Source organism: Sinohyriopsis cumingii, chromosome 9, assembly GCF_028554795.1.
Source record: "Sinohyriopsis cumingii isolate HCF-2022 chromosome 9, ASM2855479v2, whole genome shotgun sequence".
Classification (NCBI taxonomy): domain Eukaryota; kingdom Metazoa; phylum Mollusca; class Bivalvia; order Unionida; family Unionidae; genus Sinohyriopsis; species Sinohyriopsis cumingii.
This window is the reverse complement of record NC_142969.1, coordinates 54,786,260-54,800,764: the sequence shown is the minus strand read 5'-3', so window position 1 is coordinate 54,800,764 and position 14,505 is coordinate 54,786,260. Positions and strand designations below refer to the sequence as shown.

The 14,505-nt window shown below is 37.0% G+C and overlaps 1 protein-coding gene across 3 annotated transcripts in view; it reads left to right on the top strand.

Annotated features, from left to right (window-relative positions):
• LOC149791847 (aromatic-L-amino-acid decarboxylase-like) overlaps nucleotides 1-10,303 on the top strand; it is a 56,450-nt gene extending 46,147 nt beyond the window's left edge. For all 3 annotated transcript variants that reach the window (XM_089970352.1, XM_089970354.1, XM_089970353.1), the window contains 4 exons: nucleotides 5,657-5,750; nucleotides 6,760-6,858; nucleotides 7,355-7,456; nucleotides 9,150-10,303. In XM_089970352.1, the coding sequence (XP_089826478.1) occupies nucleotides 5,657-5,750; nucleotides 6,760-6,858; nucleotides 7,355-7,456; nucleotides 9,150-9,353 (499 nt within the window). In that variant the 3' untranslated portion in view covers nucleotides 9,354-10,303. The remainder of the gene's footprint in view (nucleotides 1-5,656; nucleotides 5,751-6,759; nucleotides 6,859-7,354; nucleotides 7,457-9,149) is intronic.
• The last annotated feature ends 4,202 nt before the right edge of the window (nucleotides 10,304-14,505 follow it).

Genomic DNA, 14,505 nt, shown 5'->3' with positions numbered 1-14,505 from the left:
AGTTACGAAGAATTGTATTAGATGATGTTATCAACGACAGCATCAACAGCTCAATCGCTGATGATACAATAAGAAAGAAATTAGCCGGTTACAAACAGAGCGACAAAAAAAATGGTAGAGAGTTTGATCCAAGTTTGGATGTTGAATTTGTAATACAATTACAACAACAGCAGAATAATCACTGTGCGAGTTGTAATTGTTTATTGCTGTGGCAGTATTCGAAAAACGACCCAAGACAATTTACCGTAGATAGAATAGATAGCAGTCGCGGTCATACACGTGAAAATGTGATGTTGACCTGTCTTGAGTGTAACCGACGCAGAGGTGTTGCTGCAGTTATTTAAAATGATTGAATCACTTCCGCGAATCACTTTAGTGATCGAGGTGGTAATTGTGTATCCGTGGGAATCACCTGAAGTTGCTCGCGTGTGAATCCACGCTGAGGAGCAGTCGAATCTAATCTGTAGATGGGAGGTCTGCCGGTTGATCTGGTTATGCTGGATATCTTATGTGTAGTAACACTCCATGTGGGATCGGTTGCTCTTTTTTTTCCTCCTTCTAGTTCGCCTGGTTCGTATAAATACCTAACGGTGACATTACCCGCTAGCGTCGTTGGCTGCGTTGAAACATGTCCGACGCCGGGTATATATTTTTTTGTGATTGCATTTATTGGCCTCATATTTGTTGTTCTGGTAATTTCATTATTCAGCGCGGCTATCACGTTTGGCAGTCTTGCAACCCATTCACGAGATCTCGTATCGTAAATGAATTCCCTCGCGTACTGGTATCCGAATAATCTCTCAGCGAGTGTTCGGTTAAATCGCTCAACAATTGCCTGATCCCGATGAATTTCAGTATGCCCTCGTCGTATGGTAACGTTATGCTGCTTTGTCAACGATGATACCGCGCCCTGAAATTCTTTACCAGGATCAACTTGTAATAATCGGGGCCAGCTTAGAGGTCCTCGTTGATAAATTCGTTTAAACGCAGAGGCGACTTCGGACGCTGTTTTAGTCGCTAACGGTTCTGCTTCTTTGTATCTACTAGCAACATCAACTACTGTTAACGCGTATTTGTATATTTTTCTACGGACAGTATCATGAGGCAGAAATAGTATGTCAGCCTGATGAACTTCATTGGGGACACTAACATCAAAATGTGCAAAGTTGATTTGTCGAGGTGGTGGTAGGTAGATTTGCCATATTGCTTGTTTTGACAGCCATTTTTTGGCAACCTCGCGTGTTACTGATGCCGCGTTGGCGAGTTTATTAATTGCTGAGTTACCTCTCCAGTATCCGATTGGGGAATAATAAATCGCTTCCATTTCTATTAATTATCCAGCGCCTAATGCTAATTTAGATTTTATCGCTGATCTTATTAACCAATTAGCGAGTGACTCCTTAAATGATTTATTTTTTATGGCGCTTAATGCGTGAATTAATTTCACATCCGCGATATGCCTGTCTTGTAGATCTTTACTTCGATAAGCAATATCATGTATGTGACACGCTGCGTCGATAGCGTTTATCGGATACTCGCCGGGTTTGGGCTGATCGTTGCTGTCAAGCCTGATATCTAGTCGTGTTCCCGGACCGCAGTAATTGTATCCTGGGAGATGTTTTTCTCCGGGATACTTTCCCCAAGGGGTACCTGGAAGTCGTCCGAGGGCGGCTGCAATGTCACCACCTCGTTTTTTTTTTGAAATTTAAATTTTTTTGTGCCACATCGCGTACACGTACCAGAAAGTGCTAGTCTGTTATTTTTTGTTGTAACCGTTGTTAGATCATTCGTAGGGGTTCGTGCCCGACACTTCACACAATATAGATCCATAATTATTATTCTTTGTATACAAATGGAAATTACAGACTTTTCTGCGACGCAGCGAAGGGAGCCAATCAAGCATAATTCGGTGTTGCCAAATTCTATCAGAATGATTATCATTGGACCGTCAGGATCGGGTAAAACGCAGTTGTTGCTGAACCTGATTATGAAGTGGATGAAGTGGGATAAGCTGTATTTGGTAGCACCATCTGTAGACGATCAGCGATGCTATAATGTTATAAAAGATTTTAATGAGAGTGCAAAAGCGCTGAGTGAAGACGGTGAGGAAGTAGTTGAATTTATCACTGATATCGAAGAAGCTCCCAGCGTTGAGGACCTCGACGGGGAAATAAATAACCTAGTAGTGTACGATGATGTGATGCTGGACAAGCAAAAAAATCCTGCAAGGATATTCTCCCGGGGTCGTCATAAAAACACTGATGTCATTTATGTTACTCAACGTTACACACAAATACCAAAAGTAATCAGGGATAACTGTAATCTTCTTGCGATATTCAATGGAGTTGATGTTCACACGTTGAGAAATATTCATCAAACCTGGTGTAGCGGCGATATGGATATTAATAAATTCAAAAATTTCTTTAGTCGCGCTCAAAGAACCCCGCACGGATTTGTGACAATAAATTTACACGACCCGCGGACACGATACCGTATCGGACTTGATACATTGTATGGTTGACATAAAAATGTTTTTCTCGGAAATGTAAAGCATTTCTGGAAACGCAGAGCGTTTTTCACGCGTTAACACACTCGCAGAAACTCTTCTCGCCGAATTTTTCACAACCATTTAACTTTTTTCAATTGTGGTTCGACGAAGTGAACCCGTCAGCGGATCTTTATTTTTAGTAAATAAGGATTATTTTATCGAAATAAGGGTTTATTTTATTTATTATTCCGTGGAAGCGTTATTTTTTAAAAATAGGTTGGTCTGTTCGCCCCCTCTGCTGCTCAGCAAGTCATTATAAATGGCCTCATTATCACACTCATTGCCCCATCTCCATTATCCTCGCTTTCTTCAGATACAGGAAATCACTGTATTTTCATGCATGACTGTTCCTGGTCCCATAGACCAACTGGAGTCTTCAACCAGTCATAGACCTAAGTGCTCTCGATCATTTCATCCGTGCACCATGGTTTACCAAGGCAGGTTATAAATGCCATTTAAAGTGGGAGACAATGCTATCAATGTAAATTTGCATGATGCATATATACATGTCCCAATTTACAAATCTTCCAGGATGTTCCTGCGGTTCACCTTTGTCAGACATTTTACCAGTTCAGGGCACATGGTTTTGGACTCATCATCAGTCCTTGGGTCTTCACTTGTATTATGGACAAAGTAATGGTTCACTTCAGGACCATATCAGTGTCATGTCAACCAACTACCTGGATGACATTCTTCAAAATAACTGATAAGTTCAATTTTGAATCAAGACATGAAATCCCTTGTTACAATCATCCTCACCCTTGGATTCCTTCTCATCAAGTAAACATCTGATATATTACCGACTCGACATTTCAGCCACTTATGGAGTTTAAAACACATCAAAACAGAGAGTGCCTCTCTGTCAGGAACATGCATTGAAAATCAGTTCAGTAGTGTGTTTGATTCTTACACTGAACAGTCTCTCAGCCCCAGAATTTTTTCTCCTACTTGATTTACTCAACACAGCAGTGGATCTCATTGTCCTAGGTTACCAATATATAAGTCCATAACAAATAATATTGTTGTCCCAATGGAGGCCTAAACACTTGTAACAAACAATTCTAGTCTCCATGGATATGTAGTCCCATTTCAGAAAGTGGGAGAGCCTCACTTGGCTTACGTCAGGTGTTCCCTTGCAGGTACAACCTCTGCATTTGACAGTTTCTTCAGATGCGAGCATTGCGGGGTGGGGTGCACATCTTCTTCCATCTGTCAAGCAGGAGAGTGGCCCACTCTGGATATTCTATTGCATACTGATATTCTGAAGATGTAAACCATACTGTAAGCATTTCATTGGTGACAGAAGAAGCAACATGGAAAGGACGTTCTCATTCTGTCCGACAATTTGGAGGGGGGTATAACCAGATCCCCATAGCTCTGCATCCTTATTTAGGATTTTCTAAGGTGGTGGCATAAATAAGAAATCCACATACACATTTGTCATATTCTGAGCAATTTAAATGAATATGTCAACTTGCTGTCCCGAAAAAATCAACTAATACATCCAGGACAGTCGCTTCCTCCCTCTAATTTCAGTCATATATGTACCTGCTGGGATCGACCACTGGTGGATCCTTTTGTGATAAAGTGGAATGCAAAACTCCCAACCTTTGTCTTACCAGTCCCAGATCCAAAGGCCTGGGCAGTTAATGCTCTTTCCATAGAATGGAGCGGTTTTGATGAGTGCACTTACCATCTAACATCTCTGATTCCAAAGGTGCTCCAAAAACAAGAAACTCAAGTCTCACGTCATCCTGCTTACTCTTATCAAATGAGAAAAATCATGGAAAAATTACTTGATAAATCAAACTGCCAAGGAATATATATATATATCCTCATCTGCTCAAGCATTTCTAATCATATTAATCAAGACCTCAAGAAGAAACAGTTCTCACAAAGAGCAAGGAGCTCTCTAACTTAGAATCGTATGAGGGGAGGTGGAGTGTCGGCATGATCACACTTCTCTGCATAAGATATAAATACTTAAAATGGCAAACTTCTTACTTTGGTACTTTTAAGAGATAAAGACCACCAATCCACAATCTCTACATTGTCATGAAAGAGGACAAAATGAAAACCTCTCTGATCTTCTGTCAAAGTTTAATTTCACACGCTCAAAGGTGCTGGTAATTTTTCATAGGTGATAACCTGGCAAAGTAAGGCACCGTTTTGAACCAGTCAGGTTTTCTATCTAGAAGCTGCTTCTTATACCTTAGGGGAACATGGATGGTCTCTCCAAGGTAAGGCTCCACCCATATTGCTTTTGGAGCATCTTTGGAATCAGAGATGTTAGAGGGTAAGTGCACTCATACGTTGCTATGATTAGGTAATTTTTTCAAAAGAAACAAATTTTTCGTGTAAAATATGTTTCTTTGATAATAATTTCCTGATCATAATATGGATACACACTTCCAGCCGCTGTACAGGTACATCCTGTTAGAAGAGTGTACATTCTGCTCCAGTATGAACTGAGGAGCACCCTGGATTTGGTGCCAATTCCTGTATCAAGGGGAGATCAATTTGTCTGACAGCCACATATGTGGCTAGACAACAATAGGTAGCTAAAAATATTAGCGGGGAGGGCTGGATTTGTGAGGTAGTGGTATTGCTCCTAAGGTATTATAAAAGGGCAAGTATTGTCGAAGTTCTAGAAAAATTTCTTTATTTGCATGTTTTCACTGGTGGGGCTTTAATATTGGCTTTTTAGGAAAGATTTTTTACAGATGTTATTTTGACTTTTAAACCAAGGAAAATTCTTTGCTGAATGGGCTTTTTTGTACCTAATTATCTTAGAATGTTCCATTTGTGTTTAAAATTATTGATATTATGTACTAAGTTTTGGTTTAAAATTTACCAATTTATTAGTGTTAGAAAAATAAAGCAATACTTTCATAAAGTGAGCATACAGTTGGGCATGAAATTAATCATGTCAGCAATTGAGCCTAACCTGTAATAACTTTTTCTGAGTTATGTTGAAACTTACATGAATATTCTTAACAATCAAATTGTTTGTATGGAATACTTTGCCCTTGTTAAAGGCCTTTTCTCTTCTTTTTTTTACATCAGTAGTATCACAGTGGTAATTACATGCTATGTTTTTGTTTACAGGGTAAAGGATAGCACACTAATAAGTGATGCTTTCAGAGTTGATCCTATATATCTCAAGCATGAAAATCAGGGTCAAGTCATGCCAGATTACAGGGTAAGCATGAAAATCAGGGTCAAGTCATGCCACATTACAGGGTAAGCATGAAAATCAGGGTCAAGTCATGCCACATTACAAGGTAAGCATGAAAATCAGGGTCAAGTCATGCCAGATTACAGGGTAAGCTGTCATTTATACTTCCACCAATGTAGTATATTTTCAAGCAATACCACCTACCCATCACAACCCCGAAGTTGTATGCAGCACTTCTAAAACACACTTCTTCAGCATGGACAGTTGACTCCTTGTCTGTAACTCGTAATATCCATCCTCGGTACAAAGTTAACTTATCCTTCTACATAAACTTCACACATTCTGGTAGGGCATTTATTAGTTACACTGCATGTAGATCCATCATGCACAGTGTTCTCTTCTAGCTAACTGTAATCTCATTTACTCGATGTCTTTTGACTGTTCCTAATCCTAAACCTATTACCACAGTATTATTATCAGCCATCGATAAATTCCCCACATGACTAAGTGGTACTTGCCAACATTCCCACCAGGGCCGATGGGCCCCTTGCTTACATTCCCACCAGGACTGTTGGGCTGTTTGCCAAATATTAAGTCTGTGTATAGATAATTATATTATCTCAGAGTTCATGTTTATATTATTACGTCTAAAGTAGCCAAGATATTCCTACCTATGTTGACTGATAGCCTTTTAATGCAGCTTAAAGTATACAAGTGTAACAAATTATTATTTCTGAAATATTTTACAGAAGAAAAGAGTGGGTGTTGTATCTGACAAAGGACAACTGTCTTAGAAATTATTTAACAGAATGAGTTATTCAATGTAATAATTAAATTTATCTGATGGACATGTATAGTCACAGAGGTATGTTAATTTTATTTCATCCAGTATATCCTTAAAGCACAGCTGTATTTGTACCCACCTAATATTCTTGAAATTTTTAAGTTAAAAAAATCATTTGCTGTTGCTTTCTAACGTTTGTTTCATTGATGTTGTTCTTTCTTACATTTTACATGCTGTTTTTCTTTTCAGCACTGGAATATACCATTTGGAAGAAGGTTTCGATCACTGAAACTTTGGTTTGTTTTGCGTCTCTTTGGGCAGAAAGGCTTACAGGAATGCATCAAAAAGGTTAGTGCCTAGTCAAAGCTGCTTTGTAGAAAATCAAATATTTACCACGTGCTGGATTGACGAGAATTGTGCTTTTTCTTTTTTAGTTATTCTAGTTTTCACATAGCAGAGCTAAAACTTATATATGCCCAAAAATTGCTATCCTTTATTCTTTTGCTAGAAACTGTTGCCAACCAGACATTGAAAACTCAAAGAAAGTATTCCATTTGAAGGATTCTACATTAATAGTTTCAGTTTGCTGCATGATTAGTGACTTAGCCAAATTATGCCTAGATCTTGTACTTCGAGCTCAAATACCGTCATTAATGTTACAGTTGATCCAAGTAAAATGGAATGTTTGTTTTCTTTAAACTTATATTGGAATTATTGTTCAAACAAGCATAAGAGATACTCAGTTATCATGTCTATATAGTAATAGTCAATTAATACAATCTATTCACATGTACTGACTTTGTCCTTTGGCCCAAAGTTAAATTTTGCACAATCTGTTTGACAGGATGTGAGACTTGCACATGAATTCAAGGACCTGGTGCTGTCTGATGAAAGATTTGAGTTGTTTTCTGAAGTGACCTTGGGGCTGGTTTGCTTTAGATTGAAGGTTTGTTACACATGGCACATTATTATTTGCATTTGTCTTAACGGAGTAATGTTCATTGTTCAACGTATTTACCTGATTGTATTCATGATCTTTTGTACATTTGTGAACAATTCAATGTATTCAATACATAGTTTCCTGTCTCAGATGCCTTAATTGTCTCATGCACTTGTTTAGACCGGTCTATGTATTACAGGAATTTCATCGTGATAAAAAATACCAAAAAAAAGATTGATACTACACATTAGAAGAGGAGTAAGACACAACTATTTTCCACATAGTTGCCATTGTGGCTTAAAGACTAATCCAAGGATGTCGTTTAGAGCTATATCAGTGTTTCTTTAGCCCTTTAATATCTTCTTAAGATTCCATTAATATCAATTATACTGTGAAAACAAATTTTGCAGAAAGAATCCATGTGTTCTAATGTCCTAATATGCACTTTGGATCTGTTCATTCAGTCTGATGACGAAGACAGATTGTGATGCAAAATTTGCCAAAACCAACTGAGGAATTAGGTAGATAATCATTTCTGATAAAATGATGACTTCTTCTGTAGAGTCCTCCTGAAAATGACAAATCAAGTCAGACAAAATGTCCTAAAGTCTTTGAGAGACTGTTTTCTGGCAATCATAAATACTCGAGAATCAATCTTAAGCTCATTGAAGTGAAAGAGGTAATTTGACAGAAATCATTTGTTTCAGGTGCAGTAGATAGTTTAGTTCATTTTCATGGGATGTGCATTTGTATTGAGTACTTGTTTAACTTTTATGCATCTTAATTTGCATTTAGGCTACGTCCTTTTTCCTTAATGAAATATTGCTTGCACATCATTTACGGGAAATTTGTGACTAAATCAACCATCAAAACTCGAGATCAGTTTCACAATTTGTCATTTCATGTGTTTCACATAGGTTTTGTTCTTTATGCTGAATATCATTCTAATTGCATTTTACACACTTATCCATTCAGTTTTTTCAGAAGACTTCTCCAGTTTTTCTACCTTTCTTGTACTAATCCGTGCCACTGTTACGTGGATGACAAAGGCCAGAGAGTTTTTTTAACACTCTGTTGATGACAGTGTACAAACAGATTTGAATTATTTGATGACATTTAGCTGATTTGCCTAATTCCAGAAATTCCTAATCCTTTACCAATCATGTAATTTTAAGAAGGATCTTATACCTTTGGATTGACATATTCTTTTATTGTTTCAGCTACATCTATAATTCGCACTATACAATTTGGAATGAAATTTTCAAACATAAATGTTTTTCTTATGTGGGCGGCCATGATGTGTACATTTTATATTTTCAGTTATGTTATTCAGCCTATGTTCATATATGTTGTTGATCAGATGCATGTATGTTCAGGTGAATTTCATGTTTTCAGTTACAGTTATGTTATTGAGTAATAACTTGGGTCACAAGCGTCATGCTGCTAGTATTCAGAGAAATAAATTATAATTTCGGAAATTCCTAATCATCTTGTTCCCAGTATTGGTTCTGTTGAGATGAATGGAAGACTGCTAAACAGTAACCAAATTATACAGATAGTACCATGGTGGTGAAAGGTAAGGTTTGTCTGTGCTTTGTTATGCCAAGGTACCAAAATCCATTATATTATATATTTCATCTACACATACATGCTGAATATGTATTCATTATATTAATTATATACTATATTGTTATCTCAGAGATCTGATGAAGCAAACAAGAGACTGCTGAAGGCAATAAATGAAGACCGTAGGATACACATAGTGCCATCCCAGACAAAGGACACATACTTTCTTCGTTTTGCCATCTGCGCCTCCCAGACTACATCAGAGGACATCCAGTTTGCCTGGAAAGTCATCTCTGAAATGGCGGACTTTGTTCTAAAGGAAGAATTGGGTTCTTGAAATGCTTTCATATTGCTGTGATGAGTACAGTAACATAAACTGAGAATTAACTTTTAAGAAATATTCTTTGCTCGTAATAATATTTTTTTTCCATCCTGTTACCTCATCTCACCACAGTTAGTTGGCCATGGTTGTTTACCAGTTTAAGCTTTCACTGATACGATATACATCATATCTAATGTATATCTGAGGCGGATGCTCTAACCACTTAGGCCACCGGGGCAATTTAATTCTTACAAGACACAAACTAATGATAATAGCATTTCAAGTAATGGCACAAGCTAATTATATAGTATTAGAATTCATCATGTATGCTTATAACACATGTTTAAATGATATGAAATACAATGAGATAAGATAAAACTTGCTTTGTGCAACTTTTTTCAATTGATTATATCAGTTTGTCTTATGGCGTTTTCATTGTTTCTTGTGAATGATCCACAGAATAATTTGTTTTCAATAAATATTTCTTTATATGAATATTATATAAATTATAATCTTGCCATTAGGTAAGCCTTGATCATTTCAAACAAAAACTGATTCGGGCATGTAGGAAGAATGTACATAAGCCATCCTGGAAAGGTCACTTATAATCGTTGGTATAGGAGATTATTATATCATTTTTGACTGAATGCCACTGCAAGTTGATATGGAACCGCTTTTGGCAAAATATGTTATATACAGAAGTACATTGATTCAGTTCAATTCAGTTCAATTTGCTATGAGTCAGTACAATCCATTTCACTTTCGAATGACCTCATTGCTATGAGCTACAAGATTGTGAAGGTCACCTGATTGGTAAAAAGGAAAAGATTACATAAAAATGGTCAATGTTCATTTCTTAAGAAATTTAGTAAATGCATTGAACAGATTAGATTCCATGACCTGTGCTTACTGAGTTGCATATGGTTTTTTTCTACCAGTTTAGCAAATCAAATATGAAACAGAGATGAGTTTTAAGATGTTATTATATTACATCCCTGAAAATGCTTTGCATTACTTAATGATTTTGTTACATGATAGGCCTTCATGAGATGTCACTTTGTGATAATGTGACATAATCTATATGACTTGATCTTACGGTGCAAATAAATGGGGAATTTGGACAATAAAAAGTGCAGTGCATAATTTGCATGTGTTTAAGACCTCTTAGGCTTAAATATACAAGATTTACTTCCCCTCTCTGCTCTTGTTTTTGTAACATCAGAATAACGGTGTAAGACTACATTATTATCATGTTGACTGCGGATCTAAAAATTCAACTCTCAGATGCACAATTCCTAACTTCAGCACAATAGTCTGTAATGGTATTTCGAGAAAGTATGGACTCTTGGCCAACAGTCTGCATCAATACTGATCAATATTTCAAGAATGTATACAATATGAAATATCAGGAATGTTTGCTAATATAAGATTACCGTATATACTCATGTATACGCCAGTTCATGTATAAGCCGACCCCCAAACTGAACAGGTATAAACACTAAAAAGTGCATGACCCGCGTACAAGCCGACTTACAACTCCGAGGCATCTCAAGATGCACAAGGTAAGTTCTAAATGCATTTATTTAGGCAAACTTGTATTGAAAAAATTACATGTATCCTTATCTTGATGTTGGCGTGCATGATTATTAAAAAGAAATGGTTTGAAAAGTAATTTATTTAATTTTCTATTTTCTTATAAAGTTTTGGAAATAATGCTTCGAAAATTATGCTTTTACTGTAAAAACTGAGTTGTAGTTTGCTTTGATGTAAGCAACTGTACAACATACCTGTCAACTTTCACGCCTGGAGGGGAAAAAAAACCTCCCGATTTTTAGGGTCACTCCACGCCTACCTCCCGAGTTCATAATATCTTCCAATTTTTTTAGAGAACTCCTGATTATTACATTATGTCTTCAATTTTCATTTCTTCCAAACAATAAAAGTCCTATTTGTTCTGTTGTATCACCTGTGAATTATTGTTATAGTGAAATAATTATTTTAGTATAAAGCATTCGCTTCTTCACTAAATAGAATGTCAAGTTTAAACATTATTTACGTAAATTAATGATTATTGTTACCTCTACTATAATACAGAAATAAAAAAATAAACCAGAACAAAAAGAATGATCACTACGAATGTTGTAACTCCATATGCTATAGCTCCATTCTCACAAAAAAAAACTTGCACGAGTGAACACCTGGCATTTTTATACCGTATATACCAAAGTTAAACTGGTATAGTTACCAGTCAAAATTCTCTCTTATCACAAGCCAGTTTCAGGGTTTTTATGATTAAGTAGCCTGTACTGCTGTCACAAAACGAAAGACAAGTTCACCGACTATCAACATAGGAAACACTGCGACATCAAGCTTCCCATCGTGTGGAAAGTTATGTTTGTTCAGCTAAAACACAAAACTAAAATAGTTGTTGTTCTTAGTTGATCTCTCAGAATTTTAGCCTTTATTATTACCGCTCTTCGTGAACATGTAAATTATGATGGTTATGTGCCTTGTACAAATAAACAAGCATACCTTTTTAAAAATATTAACTCAATTTATAGGATCGCTTATATCATTGAAAATGAGTAACTCGTGAGCACATGATTCAGCATAAATGAAACAGCTATTAAGGACTAGCTGAAATGTTTTCTGGAATAATGCAGTTTGGTCGAAACAATGAATAAAGCAAAATCTGCATCTATATTTGGGAATAAGTAAGGATTTAAGTGACGCTATGCACACTTTGAACTGTGTAAGTACTGTACATTATAGTTCAGCGTGGTCTCCCTGGTAAACTCCATTGGCCTGCAAATTATGAAGTCTGTATTTACCTTTAACTTCTTGTTGGATAAATCAGAAAATATGCACATGCAAAATAATAACAAAATCAATCATAGTACTTTATAACAGTTTAATAATTGTTGGGTCACTGAAAGTTACAATTTTATTTACATGTTTATATCTTAGGACGTGGAACAAATTATTACTTCGTGTCCCAATATTTATAGCCATTACAGTAGTCAACAAAAAGACGTAAAAACTGTTAAGTTTACACATTGGCCCGTGGATAAGCCGCCCCCCTTCTTCCAGGCCATTATTTTTTCCTTAATTATTCAGCTTATATGCGAGTATATACAGTACTCAGAACCGTTTCTGTACTGTGAAATTTAACATGTTGGCATATTGCTACAAGAACTTCAAACATATAAAATTTGTGTTAATAAAAAAGGTAAAATCAATTATAATAAAGAAAATTTGGATCACTCTGCTTTTGCCCAAATGAATAAATGAGATTGTGTCTGTGTTCATTATATCTAATATGTGATATTAATCACAAAAAAGAAAATTGGTCGCAAAAAGTACAAAATGAACAGTACAATATAGATAGAATTGGATGGTGGCACACAACATAAAAATCCAGAAATGCATATATTGTGGAGTCTTTGGTTTTGACTAAGCACTTACTTCATCTTTTCAGAAATCTACCTCTTTCATAGTGATTTCTTTTGAGATATTGGTCTATTTTACCAAAACAAGCATATCAAATGAAAACTGTATATTTCCTCATACTCTTCTTGCCACGATTTTAACCAGATGACCTTTTGTCAGACTTGTTTTGATGCATTTCACAGGAGACTACATCTGACTGTGACACCATTGTATTCATGATGCAGTAAAAAGATATATTGCAGAGCAACAATTACAGTCGACTCCACTTAACTGCACATCGGTTAACTGCACACTCCGGATAACTGCACGTAGTCACGCCGGTCCCGTTTTTTCCCAATGCTTTTCAATGGGAACAAACTTCGGAGAACTGCACTTCACTTAAATGCACACTCCGGATAATAGCACGATAAATGTTCTTCCCTTGGTACATTATTCATTACAATTTTACTCCGGTTAACTGCACAATGTATAGTCAGGATCAGTTATTGCCAGTCCACTGCTGTAGCTCTTCAAATAAGCCGACAATTAAGCCGGTAAATGTGACTTTGTAAATGATTGACATGTAAAGGACGCCATAGGTGGTAGATACATGTATACTTCCCTTCCACCAGGGAGCAATAGCGTGGGAACAATCATATTACAGCATGGGAAACCTTACTCTAAGCCGAGCTTTGAACCAGGGGGTAATCATCGGAAGTTCAACCTTGAATTTATGAGCGTTTATTTTACAGTTAAAATGACTAGTCGCAAGTGTAAATCCCTGACGTTAGCTCAGAGGTTTGAGGTCATAAAATGCATTGAGAACAGAAGTCAGGCCTCTGTTGCACTTGAGTTCGGTGTTAGTCACAGTGTGAAGTGTGATTTTGCGAATCCTCAAGAACAAGGAGAAGATCATTGAAGACTGGCAAAATGACAGCAATCCTTCTCAGAAGCGCAAACGAGGTGGCAAGTCCGAAGAAGTTGAAGAAGCACTGTTACAATGGTTTGCTCAAGCTCGCAGTCGACAGATTCCGATAAGTGAACCACTGTTGCTTGAAAAAGCTAATCAATTGGCAAATGGCTCGGGTTTGCATGATTTCAAACCAACAAATGGATGGCTGGAAAGATGGAAAATGCGCAACAGAATTCAATTTAAACGACAACACGGCGAAAAACAGGATGCAGACGACTTTGGAGCTGAACGATGGGTAATTGATGTTCTACCCGAAATCCTTAAAGACTACCAACCAAAAGACATCTTCAGTGCCGATGAAACTGGGTTGTACTGGCGGGCGTTACCTGATAGGACTTTGTCTTTCAAAGGAGCAGAAGCACCGGGATGTAAGATTGCCAAAGATCGTTTGACAATTTTGCTTGCATGCAATATGGATGGTAGCGAAAAACTGGATGCCTTGGTGATTGGCAAAAGCAAATCCCCTCGATGTTTTAAGAATTTGAAAAAGCTGCCAGTACAGTACGAGGCAAACAAAAACGCCTGGATGACGACAGAAATTTGGAAGAGATGGTTGAAGCGCGTTGACAATTAAATGCGTTTGCAAAAGAGAAGCATCATTATGCTGTGCGACAACTGTGCAGCTCACGGCGACGGCATCAAACTGTCAAATGTTAAGATTGTTTTCCTTCCTCCGAGCACAACTTCTCTGATTCAGCCAATGGATCAAGGAATTATAGCGAATTTCAAGAAGTTCTATAGATCGCTTGTTGTTCGAAAACTGCT